The 20667-nt window shown below is 38.6% G+C and overlaps 1 protein-coding gene across 1 annotated transcript; it reads left to right on the top strand.

The window, feature by feature from the left end:
• Nucleotides 1-12631: 12631 nt before the first annotated feature.
• On the top strand, nucleotides 12632-16434 carry LOC103718005 (probable calcium-binding protein CML48). Its single transcript, XM_039116589.1, has 6 exons — nucleotides 12632-13155; nucleotides 13405-13451; nucleotides 14094-14095; nucleotides 14781-14957; nucleotides 15046-15064; nucleotides 16094-16434. The coding sequence occupies exons 1-6, from the start codon at nucleotides 12768-12770 to the stop codon at nucleotides 16196-16198; spliced, it is 738 nt and encodes a 245-aa protein (XP_038972517.1). The 5' UTR covers nucleotides 12632-12767; the 3' UTR covers nucleotides 16199-16434.
• The last annotated feature ends 4233 nt before the right edge of the window (nucleotides 16435-20667 follow it).

The raw sequence follows: 20667 nt of genomic DNA, 5'->3' as shown, positions 1-20667 counted from the left end.
GTAGATGAGCACGAAATCAGATGAAGAAGACTTGAATGCTCTTGATTTCTCCTCTTGAAAGCACCAACTCCCTTGAAAACCTTTCTCTTTCTTCTCTCTTGAATGATCTTATGTTTGGTTGGTGAGAAGTTATTTAAAGGCACTTAAAAGCTCCTTTTTATACTCCTACAAGCAATAGATCCGTTAGACACAAAAATATAACCGTTTGAATTTCAAACAAACCTGCAAAAGTGTGTCAGTCGCGTCCCAGGCGTTCCGGAGACGTCTCCGCTTGAACGAGAGACGTCTCGGCTGTATAAAAAATCTTTTGACGATGTTGGAGTCGACTCGGCGCTTTCTGGGGACGACTCCGAAAAAGAACAGCTCGATTTCTTGTTTTTCTGTTTTTCTGAGAGAGTCGGCTCGCGTGCCTCGGGGGACGTCTCGGGATTTTTGTGCTTTATGCGTGGGGACGACTCCGCGACGTCGGGGACGACTCCGACGTTTTCTCAACGAAAAACCAAGTCCTCTGGAATTCCTGAGAGAGTCGACTCCGCGTCCTTCGGAGACGACTCGCGCACATCCCTTGAAATCGGCCTTTCTGCCGTCTCTGAGAGAGTCGACTCTGGAAAGCCGGGAGTCGACTCCGACCCTGCGAGACGCCTCGGCAGGTGCCGGGGACGTCTCCAGACGTGCCAGTTTCTTCTCTACGTGCCAGAGACGTCTCTGGAACAAACCGGAGACGTCTCGGCTGCCCCTGATCTGTTTTCTTCATCTCAAAAATCTTCAATAAATCCTCCGAAAAATATGGGAACATGCCTTGACAATTCTTAACAATATTCTTAGTTAAACACCTGAAATGCTCAAGTAAATTGTTAATATAAAGGGAATTATACTCTAGTATTTTGTATTCATCAAAATCCATTAGGGGGTCAACAATCTCCCCCTTTTTGATGATGACAAAACACTGAGTATATGCAAAATTTAAAATTAAACATATACACAGTATTTGATCAGATGTACAAGTATTGTGCTTTGGTTAAAGCTAGATACAGTATGCATAATTCAATATAGTTAACTGTCAGTTCTATCCTTATGCATAAGTATTGATTTTAGTAGCTCTTTGAGCAATTTTGGCATATCATCTATCACTTTTAGATTTGAATCAAGTTAAAGTGTAAATTAATGAAATATTGATGATACTTTTGACTCCCCCTTTCTTTTCCAGAAGGGCAATTAAAGCCAATATCCTTCAATTTTATCTTTTCATTTTGTTGATTCTAATTAAACTTTCAAGTATGAGTGTAAATTTTGCATTTTTGCATTTAGCATTCCATATTGGTTCTACTCCCCCTTTTTGTCATCAACAATGAAGGGGACAAATTTTCCTTAGGTGCCTAAAACGCGATGCCTATTAGAATTCAGCATTCATATTACAATGAAATATTTAATGACTTGGGAAGGTGAAGTTTACTCCCCCTTTGTTTTGGAATTCATTTCAGACCTTTTAAATGTAGTTATTACAAGTTGTGCTCCCCTTGTTTCATATGCATTGTCAAGTTGGGAAAATAGTGAAATGGTTGCACATTGTCAAGTTTGAACATTCAAGGTATGTTATGGCATTTTCATGGCACATCACAGTATTAGAAACATACTCCAAGATTCAAAAAGAAGGGTTATGACATTCATATAGCATTACAATCATTTGAAGCCATTACAAGGATAAAAAGCCATTACAAGGATTGGTTGCTAATACAAAAGAAAGAGTTTCATATAAGCCTAGGGTTTTACAAAAAGATGAACCCTAGATGTCCACAAAATGTGCCTCACCGGCGACCACGCTCAATAGCCCCAGCAGCAGCCTCCACAAACCTATGTATTGCATCCATTAGACTTCTAAAGTTATCTCCCTGAGATTGATTGAGGGCTGTCACTAATGCTTCAAATTCATGGGTTGCCCTGTCAATCCTCCCTCTAAGTTGGGCAGCCACACTGTCCACATTGCCTTCAGGGCTCGTCATCTCTTGAAGACCATCCGATATGATCTTCAATTCAGCCTGTATCTCACATGATCTTCTTGTTTGGTTTGATGCTACACAAACCAATTCTGACCCTATAGCTTCCATTTGAGTTTTGATTTCTTTCAATTCTTCCAAGAGTGCTTCATGTGAGGTGCGGATGGGAGCTAACTCAGCAGAAATCACTGATCTCATTTCTTCCCTCATCTGCTGGCACATCATAGATGCTAGAGTGTGCATCTGCTCATCTAACAAGAGCGTCGATCCACAAGCTGGAGGAGGAGGCATGGAAGTGGATGGTCCAGCCGAGCTGGAAGGTACATCAGGAAAGCTCTCCATATGATCAGTGAAGGGTATAGGGCTACGTGGAGGAGAGAGGTGGACAGGCTCCTGATGATGAATCTGAGGCTCTACAGTTTGGGATTTTCTTTTACAAACCTTAACCCAAGCCCCGTCTTTCTTGTGAAACTCCATCCTATGTAGTGTGCTCTCATTGTAGAAATCAGTGTTTCTCAAGGGTTTCTCTGGCTCATTCTCAGGGATAGGAACCTTAAAGTGCTTGAAAAGTAGGGTGAAGACCATCCCATACGGTATGCTAAATCTGGAATACCTATGACATATTGAGATGTAGTTCAACATGAGCCTAGGGAGGTTTAGGGGAATCCCTAGCAAGATGTGGTGCATTATGGCTAAATCTCGCTCCGAAACGAAGTCGAAGCGACCGATTTTTGGGAACAAGACCCTATTAATTATGCTCAAGAGCAATCTCATTTCAGCATTGAGGTCTTGGGACTTAACTATGTCAAGAGGACCGCAGTCCTCTCTACCTAAAATTAGGTTTAAAGCAATCTCCCTTTGGGGATGTGAGGTCGGAGCCTCATCGTACTTGGGTATTTGTAACAAACTAGATAAAATGTCCTCATTGATTTCTACCAATGTGCCTCGGACATATCCGGTGTACCCCGAGCTCCCTAAGGCCAAATTACTAAAGATTTCTCTTATTAGGCCGGGATAGGTAGACATGTTTAGGGAACATAGGTGTTCCCAACCTTGGGCACGGAGTCTCTCTCCAATAGAGAACCCCTCACTCGCTAAGAAATGAAAATCTATGTGCCTACCTGTTGTCACTGTGCGATTCGCACAGGAGGGAGTCACGGTTGGCGGAGCAACCGGAGGAGACGGCGCGGAGGACTCTTCCCTCCGTTCCTCATCGTTTGCCACCCTAGGACGCCTCCCACCACTACGCCTAGCTTTCTTAGGTGCCATTGATCGGAAATCTAGGAAAATGGGGAGTGATTTTGGTTCGATTTGTGGTGGAGAGAAGATGGATGCTAGGGTTTAGGGTTTCGTTGGGGACGAAGGAAAGCAGCTCGGGACGGCTCGAGCTGTTTTGGCCTATTTAAAAAAACATTCATTCTGTCCCCGAGACGTCTCTGCGACTAATGCGAGACGTCTCGCCGGGGGGACGTCTCTGTGATTTGCCAGAGACGTCTCCGGCACTGAAAAATTTCAGAAGGTTCCCAATCTTTTCCCAATTCGTTTTATTCAACCTTAATGATCAGTTTGATTTCTCTTGGCGAATATGAAGTGACCTTGCTTGTGATCCTTCCCTTTAATAATACATCCTATAAAAGCTTGACAATGATTTTTTGAATTATCAATATTGAAATGAGGAATGTTTGACCAAATTTCGAATGCCTATGGAATAGGCTCTGAAAATATCTCTATGAAGAGTCCAAAGGGGGATGACCATCCTCCGGAAAGTCAAACAATTCGTCATCTAATTTGATAAATTCATATTTTTACTCATTAGGCACTTGGTTTCCTATATGTGACCTTGAAGTGTATTATTAGTTTGAGTAGCATTCATGTTTATCTCTAGAGCATTCAAAGCATGGCATATGTTTGAGGAGTTAAATCATTTAAACTATAGTGTTGAAATCGAGTCATACTTACATTACAAATTCAATCTACTTGCTAGGATCATACAAACACAAGGCATTCCTTAAAAAGTTGAACCTATCTTTGCAAAGGGGCTTTGTAAAGATATCGGCCAATTGATTTTCAGTGCATACATACTCAATCAATACATCATTTTTCAGCACATGATCCCTTATAAAGTGATGCCTAATCTCTATGTGTTTTGATTTAGAGTGTTGGACAGGATTTTTTGTTAAATTAATTGCACTTGTATTATCACATCTAATTGGAATGTTGTCCATTTTGATACCAAAATCTTCAAGTTGTTGCTTAATCCAAAGAACTTGGGCACAACAGCTTCCGGCTGCAATGTACTCAGCCTCAGCTGTGGACAAGGCAACTGAATACTGTTTCTTGCTAAACCAAGAAACCAAGTTAGCACCCAAGAATTGACAGGTGCCACTTGTGCTTTTTCTGTCGAGTTTGCACCCGGCAAAATCAGCATCGGAATAAGCAATTAAATTTAAATCAGATTGTTTAGAATACCATAAATCTGCATTAGATGTCCCTACTAGGTATTTGAATATTCTTTTAACAGCTTGCAAGTGTGATTCCTTAGGACATGCTTGGTATCTAGCACACATGCAAACACTGAATAATATATCTGGTCTACTAGCAGTAAGGTAAAGTAAAGACCCTATCATACCTCTGTACAATTTGCAGTCTACACTTTTACCTTTTTCATCTTTGTCAAGCTTGCAACTTGAGCCCATGGGTGTGCTGATTTCCTTTGCATCCTTCATCTTGAACTTCTCCAACATTTTCTTGATGTATTTGGACTGACTGATGAAGATGCCTTCCTCTGATTGTTTTATTTGTAGCCCAAGGAAGAAGTTGAGCTCACCCATCATGCTCATTTCAAATTCTCCCTGCATAAGCTTAGCAAACTCTTGACAAAGACTATCATTAGTAGCACCAAAAATTATATCATCCACATAAATTTGCACAAGCAATAAGTCATTCCCTTTTCTTTTAATGAAGAGTGTTTTGTCTACATTTCCTCTTTTAAACTTATTTTCAATTAGAAAATTACTTAATCTTTCATACCACGCCCTAGGGGCTTGCTTAAGTCCATACAATGCTTTATGCAATTTAAAAACATAATCTGGATGTAAGTGGTTTTCAAAACCTGGAGGTTATTCTACATAAACTTCCTCCATTATATAACCATTTAAAAAGGCACTTTTTACATCCATTTGATAGAGTTTGAAATCCATGAAGCATGCATATGCCAAAAGTAGTCTAATAGCCTCTAACCTGGCAACAGGAGCAAAAGTTTCATCAAAATCTATGCCTTCCTCCTGATTGTAGCCTTTGGCTACTAGCCTAGCTTTGTTTCTTATTACTATTCCATCTTCATCTAGTTTATTTCTATATACCCACTTGGTGCCTATAATTGAAACATTAGGGGGTTTTTTCATTAGTGTCCAAACTTGATTTCTTTCAAATTGGTTTAATTCCTCTTGCATAGCATTTATCCAATTTTCATCTTTTTCGGCTTCTTCTAGTGATTTAGGCTCTATCTGTGAAACGAATGCAAGATAATTACTAGTGTTTCTTAAAGAGGATCTTGTCCTTACCCCTTGTGAAGGGTCACCAAGGATTAGATCCCTTGGATGACCATGTGCATACCTCCATTCCCTAGGAAGATCTTGATTTCTCGCTGGGGGTTGATCTTCTTCATCTTGCTGAATTGTATCTTCTTTGATTTCATCCTCATGTTGTTTGTCTTGTATGGAGAATTTCTTCATTCTGTCTTCAAGTATACCTGCATCACCATCTTCTTCTTTTCTAAAAGAATCTCCATTAGCTTCATCAAAAACAACATGAATGGATTCTTCAACAACGAGAGTTCTCTTGTTGAAGACCCTATATGCTCTACTAGATGAGGAATAACCTAAGAAGATCCCCTCATCTGATTTAGCACTAAACTTACTTAGATTGTCCTTTCCATTGTTTAAAATAAAGCAGCGACAACCGAAAACATGAAAATAACTTATATTGGGCTTCTTATTTTTCAGCAACTCATAAGGTGTTTTCTTTAAGATAGATCTAACTAAAGCACGGTTTAAAATATGGCAGGCAGTATTGATTGCTTCAGCCCAAATAAACTTTGGTAGATCCGATTCGCACAACATGGTACGAGCCATATCTGCTAGTGTGCGATTCTTCCTTTCTACCACCCCATTTTGTTGGGGTGTCCTAGGGGCCGAAAAATTGTGATTGATACCGTTTTCTTCACAAAATTTTTCAAAATGCTGATTTTCAAACTCGGTACCATGATCACTCCTAATTGCTTTTAGTTTAAGATTAAGTTTATTCGAAATCCTATTATGAAACTTGATAAAAGCGGAAAAGGACTCATCTTTGTGGGCAAGAAATGAAATCCATGTAAAACGTGAAAAGTCATCAACAATTACAAGACCAAACTTCTTACCCCCTAAACTAGCAGTTCTAGTGGGTCAAAATAAATCCATGTGAATTAGTTCTAAGGGTTTTGATGTTGAGACTATGTTCTTAGATTTGAAAGAGCTTCTTGTTTGTTTCCCTAGTTGACATGCAGCACAGATTTTGTTCTTTTCAAAGTCTATTTTTGGTAGTCCTTTGACTAGATCTTTTGTAATCAATTTAGAAATTAAATCCATGCTAGCATGCCCTAACCTACGATGCCATAACCAGCTTGTCTCATTGACTTTGGCATCCATAGCTACAAGACATTGGCCATCCTTCATGGTGAGATCATCAAGATCTACCATGTAAACATTTCCACGCCTATGTCCCATAAGTATGATCTCATTGTCAATTGAACTACTAATTATGCATAGAAAAGATTCAAATGACACTTTAAAGCCCTTGTCACAAAATTGACTTATACTTAATAAATTATATTTTAATCCATTAACTAACAATACATTGTCAATAAATGAGGAGGATGATATGGAGATTTTACCAACGCCAATGATTTGCCCTTTAGCATTGTCTCCAAATGTGACTACTCCTCCTTCTTTTGATTTCAAGGTGACGAAAAGGCTCTTGTCACCGGTCATATGCCTTGAGCAACCGCTATCAAGATACCACATTCTCTTTTTGCTCCCGGCTGCAAGGCATACCTGCAAAATAATCATGTGAAGCTCTTAGGTACCCAAGCTTTCTTGGGTCCTTCTTGGTTAGTGTAGTTGGTTCCCTTAGGCACCCACATTTTGGTTGTGTTTTTACCTTTTACAAGTGTGTTCTTATTAGTTTGAATCTTTCTTTGAATGCAAGAATAAGCTTTATGTCCACTTTTCCCACAATAAAAGCATGTAGGTTTTTCAGTTTTGGCATCTTTTGCTTTTACAAAAAAGTTCTTTAGATATTTTTGTTATTTGCTAGTTTTGTATCCTAATCCGGCTTTATTAAAAACAGCTCTTTGATTGGATAGAATAAAATTTAATTTTTTCGAGCTATGTGTAAATTTCTGCACAATTGGTTTGTACTTGTGTAGCTCATCTTTAAGGTCCAAATTTTCTTTAGCTAATTCTTTCTTATCATTTTTAAGGGATTCAACATTTTGTGCAAGTGAAGTATTACTATTGAGTAGGAATTTGACTTTTAGATTTAATTCCTTAATGAGTGTTTTTGCCGTTTCATTTTCAATGCTAAGTTTTGAATTTTTATCCTTTAGGTCAATAATGCTATCATTTTTATAGCTCTCCTTTTCAATTAATAGGTTTTTAATATCATCCTTTAGTTTTTGATTGGAGGCCTTTAGTTCTTTATTTTTTACTCCTAACATACTACAATCATTCATGAGTTCTTGGAAAGCTTCATATAATTCTTCTAAAGTAAAATCTGTAGTTGAGCTTTGACATACCTCATCGTCGTCGAATGCCATGAAACACAAGTTGGCGGTCTCTTCCTTCTCTTCCTCGGAGGAGGATGTGTCACTATCATCCCAAGTCGCTTTCAACGCCTTCTTCTTCTTCTTTCCATAGTGCTTCTTCTGTTGAGGGCATTCGGAGCGGATGTGTCCCGGTCTCTTGCAATCATAACATATGATTGGGTCTCTTTCTTTTTCTTTTTCCTTTTTCCAATCATTTCTCCCTCCAAACTTCTTTCTTGGGAAGGTCTTCTTTCTTCTTATGAATTTTTTGAACTTCCTTACTATTAAGCCCAAGTCTTCATCTTCACTTTCACTACTTTCTTCTTCACAAACACTTGAAGTAGCCTTGAGGGCGATTGTCTTCTTCTTTGGCACATCTTCTTCATGTTGCTCTATTGTGAGCTCATGCATCATCAATGAGCCCAATAGTTCTTCAAGTGCCAAAGTGTTGAGGTCTTTGGCTTCTACGATTGCCGTGACCTTCGCTTTCCAAACTTTTGGCAAGGACCTGAGAATTTTCCTCACAAGTTCTGAGTTAGTGTAAGATTTACCCAAATTCTTTAGACCATTTATTATATCAGTGAAGCGTGTGAACATGCATGAAATAGTTTCGTTGGGTTCCATCTTAAATAACTCATATTTGTGAACTAAAATGTTCATTTTAGACTCCTTGACTTGATTAGTACCCTCGTGGGTAACTTCAAGCCTATCCCATATTTCCTTGGCGGAACTACAGGTGGAGACTCTATTAAACTCATTTACATCTAGAGCACAAAACAATGAATTCATGGCTCTAGCATTGAGTTGAACCATCTTACTATCATTCTCATCCCAATCCTCCTCAGGTTTGGGAATCTGAACGCCATTAACTGTGTGAGATGGTTCGTGTGGTCCTTTGATTATAACCCTCCACAAGACATAATCTTGTGCTTGAATAAAAATTCTCATTCTAGTCTTCCAATAGGAATAATTTGTCCCATTGAAGAGTGGAGGTCTATTGGTAGCCTGCCCCTCAGCAGGAACATTGTTGAAGGGTGTTGCCATCTTGATCTTTGGCAAAGACGGTTAGGTCTTCAAGAATACACAGAGCACCTGCTCTGATACCACTTGTTGCCCAGAGATGGTCACCCAAGAGGGGGGTGAATTGGGTGTTTTAAAATTTTTGTCTAATTAAACTAAACACACAAGAGTATGTGCAAAAGTAAAATTAAAGTTGTAACCACAGTCAATCGCAAACGCAAGGGTTTATAGTGGTTCGGAGCTTCCACTGCTCCTACATCCACTCCCCAAACACCTTTGGGAATTTTCCACTATAATCAGCGATTACAGTCCGGTAGTTTTTCGAGTGAACTACCCAACTCGTTGTTTTACCCCGGGCTAACAACGAACCCTACAATCCCCCAATTTAACCTAGGCTTGGGACGCCTATCCCTTGTTCCAAGTCCCCTGACTGGAACAAGTACAATATTCAAGTGTTTTACAAGAATTTAAAAGCTCTTATGAAAGCAAATAAAACAGTGAAGAACAACAAAACCGGAAGAACCCTCTTTGCCGTTGAAAGCGTGGGTGATGGTGGTTCTTCCGATGTGGATCACGTTGGCTTGAATGCGAGCTTTGATTGCCGAGTGGGAGTGAGTAGATGAGCACGAAATCAGATGAAGAAGACTTGAATGCTCTTGATTTCTCCTCTTGAAAGCACCAACTCCCTTGAAAACCTTTCTCTTTCTTCTCTCTTGAATGATCTTATGTTTGGTTGGTGAGAAATTATTTAAAGGCACTTAAAAGCTCCTTTTTATACTCCTACAAGCAATAGATCCGTTAGACACAAAAATATAGCCGTTTGAATTTCAAACAAACCTGCAAAAGTGTATCAGTTGCGTTCCAGGCGTTCCGGAGACGTCTCCGCTTGAACGAGAGACGTCTCGGCTGTATAAAAAATCTTTTGACGATGTTGGAGTCGACTCGGCGCTTTCTGGGGACGACTCCGAAGAAGAACAGCTCGATTTCTTGTTTTTCTATTTTTCTGAGAGAGTCGGCTCGCGTGCCTCGGGGGACGTCTCGGGATTTTTGTGCTTTATGCGTGGGGACGACTCCGCGACGTCGGGGACGACTCCGACGTTTTCTCAACGAAAAACCAAGTCCTCTGGAATCCCTGAGAGAGTCGACTTCGCGTCCTTCGGAGACGACTCGCGCGCATCCCTTGAAATCGGCCTTTCTGCCGTCTCTGAGAGAGTCGACTCCGGAAAGCCGGGAGTCGACTCCGACCCTGCGAGACGCCTCGGCAGGTGCCGGGGACGTCTCCAGACGTGCCAGTTTCTTCTCTACGTGCCAGAGACGTCTCTGGAACAAACTGGAGACGTCTCGGCTGCCCCTGATCTGTTTTCTTCATCTCAAAAATCTTCAATAAATCCTCCGAAAAATATGGGAACATGCCTTGACAATTCTTAACAATATTCTTAGTTAAACACTTGAAATGCTCAAGTAAATTGTTAATATAAAGGGAATTATACTCTAGTGTTTTGTATTCATCAAAATCCATTAGGGGGTCAACAGATACTCAACATCGTATTTGGCAAATATTGGAAACTTGACAATGTAATATATTTTGGGTTTTTATACAGCAGCCCAACATAGAAAAGTTCTGGCTGGTTTTATATAACATGTACATGGCTTGGGTTGGTCATATTGTACCCATCAAACATGCAATGCATTCATAAAGATTTGTTTATTATAAATTGGCTGAATAGTGTGGGGTAGATTATGAATCTTATGTTTTTTCATATTATTAAAATTCTCATGATGTGGGCACCTCAAAATCCTCTTAGAATACCTCCTTGCAGTACAGGAGGTACTGCATTTAAATCCCCCACTGGTTCCCTAGAGATCCAATGAAGAATAATGTTGGTGGCTAGTTCTTGTTGGCCTGAGCTTAGTTAGTGCAACCCCTCTTCGTCCTTCGTGTTGGGCACGTGTGATTCACGCGAGAGAGGGAAAGGGAGTGTACCCGGGTTCTATTGGCTTGGATATATTTTTAAAACCTAACCGATTTAGACCGAATTTCTAAAATTAAAATCAAAACCAAAGCAACCTAATATGAAAATCGATTCAAACTAACTCAAAAAATTTGATTCGGTTTGATTTATAGGATTGAACTTGAGGAGGAGGTGGGCAAAGTAGAAGCGGTCAATGATGGTGGGAAAGATGGTGATGCGAACATGGAAGAGAGGTGCCCTCATGGCTGGGCCATCTCCTCTGAAGGCAAGCCATTCCATTCTATTATAACAAATCAAATGCAATCTCAGTTTCTTCCACATGAAGAAATATGTTCCCTGCTACATGCTTGTTCCATCCTCCAAGCTTCTTCCTAGTAATATCCAGGAGCTTGGAAACTCTAGCCATGGCATATCTATTAATAAGCATAGACCAAACGCCCTTCAATAGCCATGTAAGTGGTATTATCTAAGCTAATGTGACCAGCCATTTTCATGATGAAGTTATTAAGTATTAGGTTGGTTATGCTTTTGATTCTCTAAATTTATGTTGGTTTTTTAATAAGTCCTTGAACTTCAAAAGCTTAAATTTGGTCACTATTATTTTGCAACTATTTTAATATCGTCCTTCCCCCAATTCCGGCCACTTTCTCTTATCAAAAATCCCTGCTGGCATTAATCGATAATTATATGGCCAATTATATGACAGAAACTGCTTAGATAAATGATTACATAGCTGATTAATGACGACATGCCATATGGATGATGATGTGGTATAATAGATGAAAGTTTTCATTTTAATGATGTGATATATGGATAATGACATAGTATATTGGTGATGATATGGTGCGTGTTGTGGAATTTCTTGTCAAAAATGTGCAGTCGCTGAGTGCTACATCATCACCCATATACCAAGTCATCATCCATGTGCCACATCATCACTCAGGTACCATAAATTATGTTTTTGATCTTCTAAGTTTCACAAATATTTTTACATAGCCCTTATCATTTAAAAATCTCTAATTAGGTCCCTTAATTTTCTAATGTGATTTAAAAATAGAAATCATTTTCTTGCTTTTTGTTTATCCTTTTTTGTTTTCCATTCTTCTTGGGTTTAGACCAGACTCTCTTTACTTGCAGTTAAGGAAAAATAAGATCTGGGGATGGAATTGAAGGTTAGATGAATAACGTACGATGGAGTGCTATATATGAGTTATGGTAGTGTAGATTTCTTTTCTCTTGTGTATATTTATATCCATTCTTGTGGAAGGTAGGAGGAAAAAGAGGATGGGTGGGTATGATTAGAGATAGAGTAGAATCAGTAATGTAATAATGTATTATGAATATAATTTTTCTTATATATATTACTTCTTCATATTAGTTTTGACTCTCCTCTTCATATAAGTTAGGATTGCATTAAAAAATAGGCCTAAATTTGGAGGACCAGAGGAATAGTTAATTCTTGAATATTTTACTTCAAATAAATCTATTTCCTTGGATGATAGATCTCATATGCATTCTTTGTTCCAAAGATAGAAACTTATCATTTTTCCAATTCTTGTTCCAGATAAGATTTTTATTTACTTTATTATTTTCTCCTTTTGACCAATGAGTAGGCACCAAGAAACCGGCCGCAAGCCGGTCCACGCGGCAAAATCCCGGTTTGTTGAAGCTTACACGCAGCCTCCCAGCTGGCCGACACGCTGTAACGTAGGGAATTCCCCCACGACCACACCCGTTTCTCGAAAAGGTTCCCACAGGAAAGCAACCTTTCTTTTAAAGTAACGGCTCCACAAAGCCTGAACTAATAAACGACGAGCCGCCTTAAGGAAACCTCTCAAACTTCGTCTCCGCTTCGGATCGTAAAAACCGACCTATTAACCCTAACCCAAACAGCAAACTCTTGTACTCCCCCCAAGCTCCTCTATAGCCTCCTCCATGGCGAATTACAATCGATACCCTTCTCACAGCTACGCTCCGTCGGCCCCGCCGATGCCGGAGCCGTCCTCCGGCCCCAAGCCATCCTCCTCCGGCCAGCCTCCGGTGCCGTCGGGGTATCCTTACCACGCACATCCGCCCTCTTATGGCTACTCGTCCCCGTATCCCTTGGGTGGCGGCGCCGGCGGAGCGGCGGGGTACTCTTTCCCTCCTGGCACGCATCCCGAGATCATCCGTAGCTTCCAGGCCGTCGATCGGGACCGGAGCGGCTTCATCGACGAGTACGAGCTGCAGGCGGCGCTGTCCTCCGGGTACCATAGGTTCAGCCTTCGCACGATTCGGCTCCTCATGTTCCTCTTCAAGAACCCTAACAACCCTTCCAAGATGGGTGAGCCCTCTTTAATTTTCTCCTAAAAAAGCCTTCTGTTTCCCCAGTTGGATTGTTCTTAGCTAATATTTATGAGCTATATTACTTCAGCGACTTGCATCATAAATTCTCAAATTTTCTTTATGAAAGCTATTTGTTTATTATATCTACCCATCAAATTTCTTCTTTCGTGTACGCTTTATTCCTTATAAATTTTTCTTCGGTGCTGACTTCTTTTCTTTTTTTTTAATTATTTTTTTTTCCTTGCAGGGCCTGCTGAGTTTGCTGCTCTATGGAGTTGTCTCGGGCAATGGCGGGTACGCTGTAGCATTCATATTTCATTACTTTGCTTTCCCGTATTGCAAATATGATAAATTATTAATTTGATAAATTGAGTATGATTTTGTATTTGACTTAGTTAATGTTTAGTAAGTGTAGAAGGAATCAGAAATCGTTGAACTAACTTGAGTATTTTGTGGAAATAGTACCTGCATTGCAGCTAGATCCCCCATACTTTCCTTATGTGACCTGACAACTTGATAAATTTGATGATATTGATATCTTTCGTTCAGTGATATGCACTGTAGTACAACCACATAAGTTCAATGATCCTCCTGGATAAATTTAATGGTGTATAATAATACGCTAAGATTAAATTTGTTTGTTCCACTGCCTTGCTCTGGAAAACAATGCAGTAGAAAATGCACATGGTCTCAATTTTCATTAATTGTTCGCTAGTTTAAACGATGTTATATTAAGTGGTTGCCTGAGTTACTTCAACGACATTTTTAATCATTACGATTTCACTAATTCGGTGAACCTTCCAAATTGAATTAAAGGATGGAGGCAAATGAAAAAAATCATATTGATATCGACTGGTTTGGGGTGGGTTCTGATTGGTCATGGGATATTAATTTTCCTAAAACCAATTTTGATTTCTTAAAGTTTAAGGGATGCAGGGGTAGTTGTGACCTGACTTAATATGAAAGAACATCCCAAATGACTACCACTATTTCTACTATTCATTAGCAACTAGTTTTGGGATGTGTCGTGGTTCACCAGGATGTTTGATCAGAGGATGTAGTTAGCCTTGATTCACCACAATTAATTCAAAACTGTAATTTAATGGTCTCCTTTTCAAACTTTTTTTTATTATATTATCAAACATGTTTCTTTCCCGTATTAAAATGGATATAAATGATATCACCTACAAGGTTTCTCCCCTTTATGCTCTAGGTTGAACTTGATGAAGAAACCATTATTATATAACCGGCAATGATGACATTATTGGGCCAACTACGAAGCCTTTGTAATGCAGCTTTTTGTTTGTGATAGTGTTAATTCATTTATTTTACTATAATCATGTTTCTTACCCCTGACATGGTCCATAGAATATATTAATAGTAATACTATGGTTTATCTGAATTTCATTATTTTCGATGATTCCAACTGGTGATTTATTCATTCATTGCTTGCTCTTATATTTTTCCCACTTAAAATGAAAACTTGTGCTACACTAATTGAGTTCTCTTATGTTCATGTAGAAGGAGTGAAGAATTGATAACTCCTCCTCCTCCTTTTGGAGACATTTTTCTTAAATAACATAGAAGTATACTGAAGTTGTGTCTCACCTTCTTTTTTTTCAGGCTATCTTTGGACAGATTTGATAGAGATCGGAGTGGTGCAATTGACTCAACGGAATTGAGAGATGCACTCCTAAGTCTAGGATTTGCGGTTCCACCTTCTGTTATTCAAGTTCTAGTATCCAATTACACTGATGGGAAGACTGGCAGGGGTGCGCTTAATTTGGACAACTTTGTCGAGTGAGTATTTGTTTTCTGATGTTGCTGTCTTCTTTCAATCATGCGTCAGATGACTGTTAATCTGATTATGCATTTGTTGTATATGCAGGTGTGGGATGATTGTGAAGGTAAGGAAATGAAACTTCATTTTGGTGGAATCTCAGAATCAATAGACATGATGAGTTTTCCTTTTATATGTTGGTCAGGGCTTTCATCAGGTGGTCTAATGATACAGGTCGCTGAAACTTTTTTTTTAATTATAGATATTCAATATTTAAACCTTTCCTAGATTTGTATAAAAATGCTAGACTTTGAATATGAAATGGAGTGTATGTTCATCCAACAAGACAGTTTAGGCTTGAACTTTTAAACAAGTATTATTGTTGAATCTATGAAGAGGATTAGTTGGACACCAAAGGCAGTGATTGATCCAGCCATAATCAGGCATTAGGCTTGGAATAAGCCTTGTGCCTGCTAAACAGCCTTTGGGAAACAGGGATAACTCAAGAATAGTTGCGCTAGTCAAACTTGCGTATGATAGTGATAACTATTTGGTGGGGGAGCTGTCATAAGTTATTCCTTGGCATACAGGCATCATTTATGCCGACCTTTTACTTTTTCTATGGACCCAAAAAAGACCTCATCCAAAAGCTATTCCAAAATCTGAAGCCCGACAAAAGTTAGAACAACTCATGGAATAAGTATTCCTATAGGCGTTACTGTTGCTCTTCCAGTTTTTCTTATTCCTGAACCAGATGCAGCCTTATAGAAAGAAACATATTTTTTTGAACTCTTGTAGAAAGAACATGTTATATGCATGGGTGTACTCACAAGGCAAGCTGTCGCAAGAGAAGGTGACATCTTCCTTTTTAACAATAACTTGAAAGAACAAAACATTAGAAGGAGAATCGGAACATTTTAGTCACTGACTGGTCAATCTCTGATGCTGTTGGTGATTATTAGTGTTCATACTTGATTGATATGAAGCTGAGTCACGTAATCTCTTTGCTCCTCTTTTTCTAGGATGATCAAACAGGGTTTTGGCTTAAAATGTGTCAATATTTTCCACATATGGGAGTATCACTCTTTGTTGAAAGTAAATCTGGCATGCTAGCTACATATATCTGAATGAACTTGGTTATCAATATCTTTTGCAGGGATTAACAGAAAAATTCAAGGAGAAAGATTCTCGCTACACTGGCTCAGCAACTCTTACCTATGATACTTTCATGTCAATGGTCATTCCCTTCATTGTACCATAGACTGGCTATGGTTTAATACCTGTATTACTGAGATTATCTTTTGTCCTCCTAGTTTTGGTGTGCTGTATTTAGTTCATTAAGCATCTAGAAGTTGCTGTATATTTATGAAAGAAAAGGTTGGTATCCTTAACTCATCCGTCTTTGCTAGGAGACAGTTTCCCTGTTGAAAGAAATTGATATTGTTTGACTTTAGCGTTGTCATGAATTTAGAATTGTATGTTTATGTGTGAGTTTTAGAAGATTTGTCAGAATTTTGTTTGGTTAAAGCAAAATGGCTTATTGTTGCATTTTGAAAATGGTGCCTTATATGATTTCTTACCGAGCGAACGGTATCAATCTATATATGATTTCTTACCGAACCAAGGAGAAAACTGATTTTGTTACAACTTAAAATTGGAAGCTTAAGGGCATAGGTCTTGGCACAATGATAAGATTGCTTTATTTTAACCGGTGGTCACAAGTTCCAAAAATGGAAACAATGTCTTCACAGGGATGAGGTTATATGTGTTATACTTTTTCCAAACCTTGCAGTGATGGGAGTCTTATACTTTAGAATGTCGTTGTGGTCGTTGTCTTTCTTCTTTTTAATTTTGTAGAAGGAAACTTAAAGGATACTTTGTGGGGTCTCACAGAACCAAAAGAAGTGATTTTCTTAAAACCTTAGAGCTGAGTCCAAATCACATTGGTCTGCAGACCACGCCTCAGCTGTGCTCAAACAGGTATAGAGCATAGTTTCTATGAGGGAGGATATGTTGGACCAAGCCTTAGCTAATGGCATGAACTGTATAGTTACAAAATTAGAAAGCATAACTACAAGCATCATCTTGTTACCTTTCCTTCACATGAGCTCGTTCTTGCTATTGCAGCCCGAGGGGCATTGGTAACCCTATCCATCTAATTTTGATCATTAATGATTCCTCTGCTTTGTCTTCTTTCTTTCTTTGAGTGGCTTGCTTCAGGAGTTGGGACGCAAATCTCTCATCTTCTCAGGTGCTTGGGAAAGTTCTCTCTCCTCACAACATAATTTTTGTTCTTGATCCATATAGTCCATAGCCTTGTGTGACTAGGATGGGATTTGACAATGTTGAGGATAGGCCGAGGGCTCTTGTGGGTGCTTATATATTTTTGAGCCTATTAATCTAAAAGTTTGAATTTTTAAATAAAATTTTAATATGGTATCAGAGCCTGATCCTTTTTATCTACCAAAATCTCCACACTCTGACTTACTAATCCATGTGTTGCCTTTTGTTATGGGGTCCATCCATCCTCCTAGCTTGGACGAGTGGTTAATCATGGGATGATCAGTTGGGCATGCCTTTTTGTTTTTGTTTTTGTTTTTTTTTGTTTGTTTTTCTTTTTCTGTGCATTGTAGGCTTTGTGGTGTGAGACGCTCTCCGTTTGTATGGAGTGATGGTAAGCATTGAAGAATTTGCCCGTTGGCGGGCTTGCTTGTGTTTAGCAAGCAAGTAGAATCAACGCTCGTTGTCTCAATGGGAATTTGAAAGTCTTCGAAGTGATAAGGACTGTCAAATAACATAAGGCCTCTAAAGAATAGGCCCTACAAGGATGCACTATTCAGGGAAAATACAGAGCTCCTTAAGAGAAAAAAATAATCTATTTTAAGGAGTGAAATCCAAACTTATGGATGGAGTTAGAACTCTTAGGGATAGATATCGATAGAAAAGAGATTTTAGACTATTTGAAACCACTATAATTGACTGCCGTAAATTCTATCTGTTTTAGGTTAATACATCCAATTCTAAAATTTTGGTTTTATATCTTCAGAACTAATTCTTTTATGTAGTATTTGTCGAAGATTCCCCTCTTGCTCCTTTTATCCTTCAAAGTCGTCATTATTTGTGGGAAAATATTAGCTTTGTGTAGTAACATAAATTATGAAAGTACGTTTGCTCCTTTTGTACGATATGAAAATATCTATATTAATTTTGTCTTTGGATGCTTTGCCAATTCTTCTCAGAATAAGGGATGTGCCTCACCAAAGGATTTATTGGAAACAAAATTTTTACTTCATGAGCCAAACTATTTAACATAGTATTGTAGATCTCGAAAACTTATACAAAACTAAAAAAAAAAAAAAAAAACGCTTCTATCAAATATTGTATAGTGCAAGTTATGAATTCTAGAAGTTTAGATATATTAATTCGGTTTTCTATATTGCAGATCTTGTTCTTGCATCCTATCCACCTGTCAATAGTGGTCAAAATATCCATATCGGATCTAAGAATTCTTTTTAGATTATATTGAGATCAAGAAGAGAATAAAACCAAAATATGTTATGTTACAATGAGATGAAAAGAAGATATTTTTTTTTTTTTCTAATTCTGAATTGATCTTATATTGCTGTCTTATTGTTGGGTGAACTCGATATAAACCTCTTCCAAGAAGGATTATTCACTCAATGCTCCACTTCTCTCTCTTTTTCCTCTATAATGGTGTTGCAGTAAAGCTCTCTATTACCTCGGGATTTGAATAATCATTTAGTTAATATTCAGAAATAAAATAAAGTTAGAGCCCTTGGATCACAAGCTAAAAATATTTATGTCACCAAAATGTGTAGATGATATATAATTGTAGGTTAGAATATCAATAAGCCTCGAAAGTGAACAAAAATCGTATAGGGTGGGCACTATAAAATATCATAGAGGGTGGGACATTTATTTTACCACACTTTCTCTGGTGATCATTTAAAAAAACCTAAAAGTCAAATAAAGATAGGACTCCTCCTACTGATTAGTGTCCATCGATCCTATAACTTTTTTTTAAAAAAAAGAAAATAAAATTGCACATACCAAGGAAGGCTGACCGCATTCCTCTTTTCTTTTTGTTAAGCCTCTTTATCTATCCTCCTTCTCATCAAATTGCCCCTCCTATCCATGAGGTCTTTCTTCTTCTCGAGTCTTTTTCTCATCCTCCAAATCCCTCTCTCTTTCAGGATCTTTGCATCCAATATTCCATGGAATTTAAGGAATGGTATGTATATAATTTCTTATATTAAATAAAGTTAGAAAAATAAACATCATGTTCTAAAAACTATGTATCAATTTACTAGGTATATATTGGCTTTCTAGATAACTAATTTATTTCATGTGTATTATCTGACCATACAGTGTATAGTGCTAAAAAGTATATTTTGAAAACTACGTTTGATTTACTTAAAGGTGTGTATTAGATCACTGTTGGGTATGTATTAAAGAAGCTTGAAGTATGTATTAGAAAGTCGACGAGTGTGTATTACCTATCCCATGTAGTATCTACTCATGAATATAATGTTTTAAAAACTGTATATCAATTTGCTTGGGCGTATCTATTGGGTTGCTAGATGGCTCATTTGCTAATTGTATATCACCTGGTCATGTACTATGTACTGATGAACATCATGTTCTAGAAACTAAAATTATATGTATCCGGTCCACAAGTCAAGTAGAGAGAAAATGTAGGAAAGAGAAAGAAAAGAGAGAAGAATTAGAGAGAGGAGAGAGGAGAGAGGAGAAAGAGAAGAGAGAAGAAGAGAGAGAAACTCTCTCCTCTCTTCGTGAACAGCCCACCCCTTTCTCTCTTCCTCCTTGCAAATCCATGGGGGCAGCGGCCATGGTGCCCCCCCCCCCCCCCCCCCCCCCCCCCCCCCCCCCCCCCCCCCCCCCCCCCCCCCCCCCCCCCCCCCCCCCCCCCCCCCCCCCCCCCCCCCCAAACAAAAAGGTGGCCACAGCGGCCGCAACGTCGGATGAAGACCAAAACAGGGTATCCTGTTTCGGTGATTCGCCAGCTCCAATCATGGCGAGCAAGGCCAAAAACAATAGAGAAGAAAAAAAAAAGATTGCCTTGAATTTCCTGATTTTTTCGGCTTAATTTCGATCGAGATCGGGAGATAGAAGACTACGACCAGGAGTCTTCTTCTTCAATTTTTTCTCAAGTGAGGCATCACGGGTCATGGGCTTGGCCACTCCGGGCTGGCTATGGATGGTTGGCTGGCTGAGGTAGCTCAGATTGGGCCTGGCTGCTCCGAGCTGGCCCACAAATCCAAAAAACAAAAGGGTTATTACATATGCAAACAAAATGGACCTTGACGGCCAACACCAGTTATCTCAAGCATTCATAGTCAACCCTACTCGCAAGACCTTTTGGACACTAGAGAAAGTGCATTTCACCTTTTTTTTTTTTTTTTTCCTTCCTTTCTTACAATATCAGTTATCATTTTTAGCTAGATCTATAATTCATATTTTGTGTGATAAGATATGAGAGATATCAAAATCATTTTTTTATAAAATATAAATTATTACATAATAATATTTAAATATCTAATATTTACTATAGATAATTTATCATTAATTATATTCATTTTATCAATATTATATTTATTTTTATCATAATTTTAAAAACTTTAAATTAAAAAAAAAAAGATAATTCGGTCTTATTTATTGGCTGATAGCCGTCCATTTTTTTGATGGCCC

This window comes from Phoenix dactylifera, unplaced genomic scaffold, assembly GCF_009389715.1.
Source record: "Phoenix dactylifera cultivar Barhee BC4 unplaced genomic scaffold, palm_55x_up_171113_PBpolish2nd_filt_p 000112F, whole genome shotgun sequence".
Taxonomy (NCBI): domain Eukaryota; kingdom Viridiplantae; phylum Streptophyta; class Magnoliopsida; order Arecales; family Arecaceae; genus Phoenix; species Phoenix dactylifera.
This window is presented reverse-complemented; position numbering and strand designations above follow the sequence as displayed.

Excerpts from the sequence above, each read along its gene's own strand:
- LOC103718005 (XM_039116589.1), top strand. The coding sequence starts at position 12,768 with ATGGCGAATTACAATCGATACCCTTCTCACAGCTACGCTCCGTCGGCC. Across the intron at positions 13,156-13,404 it reads TAACAACCCTTCCAAGATGG|GGCCTGCTGAGTTTGCTGCT; the intron begins GTGAGCCCTCTT and ends TTTTCCTTGCAG.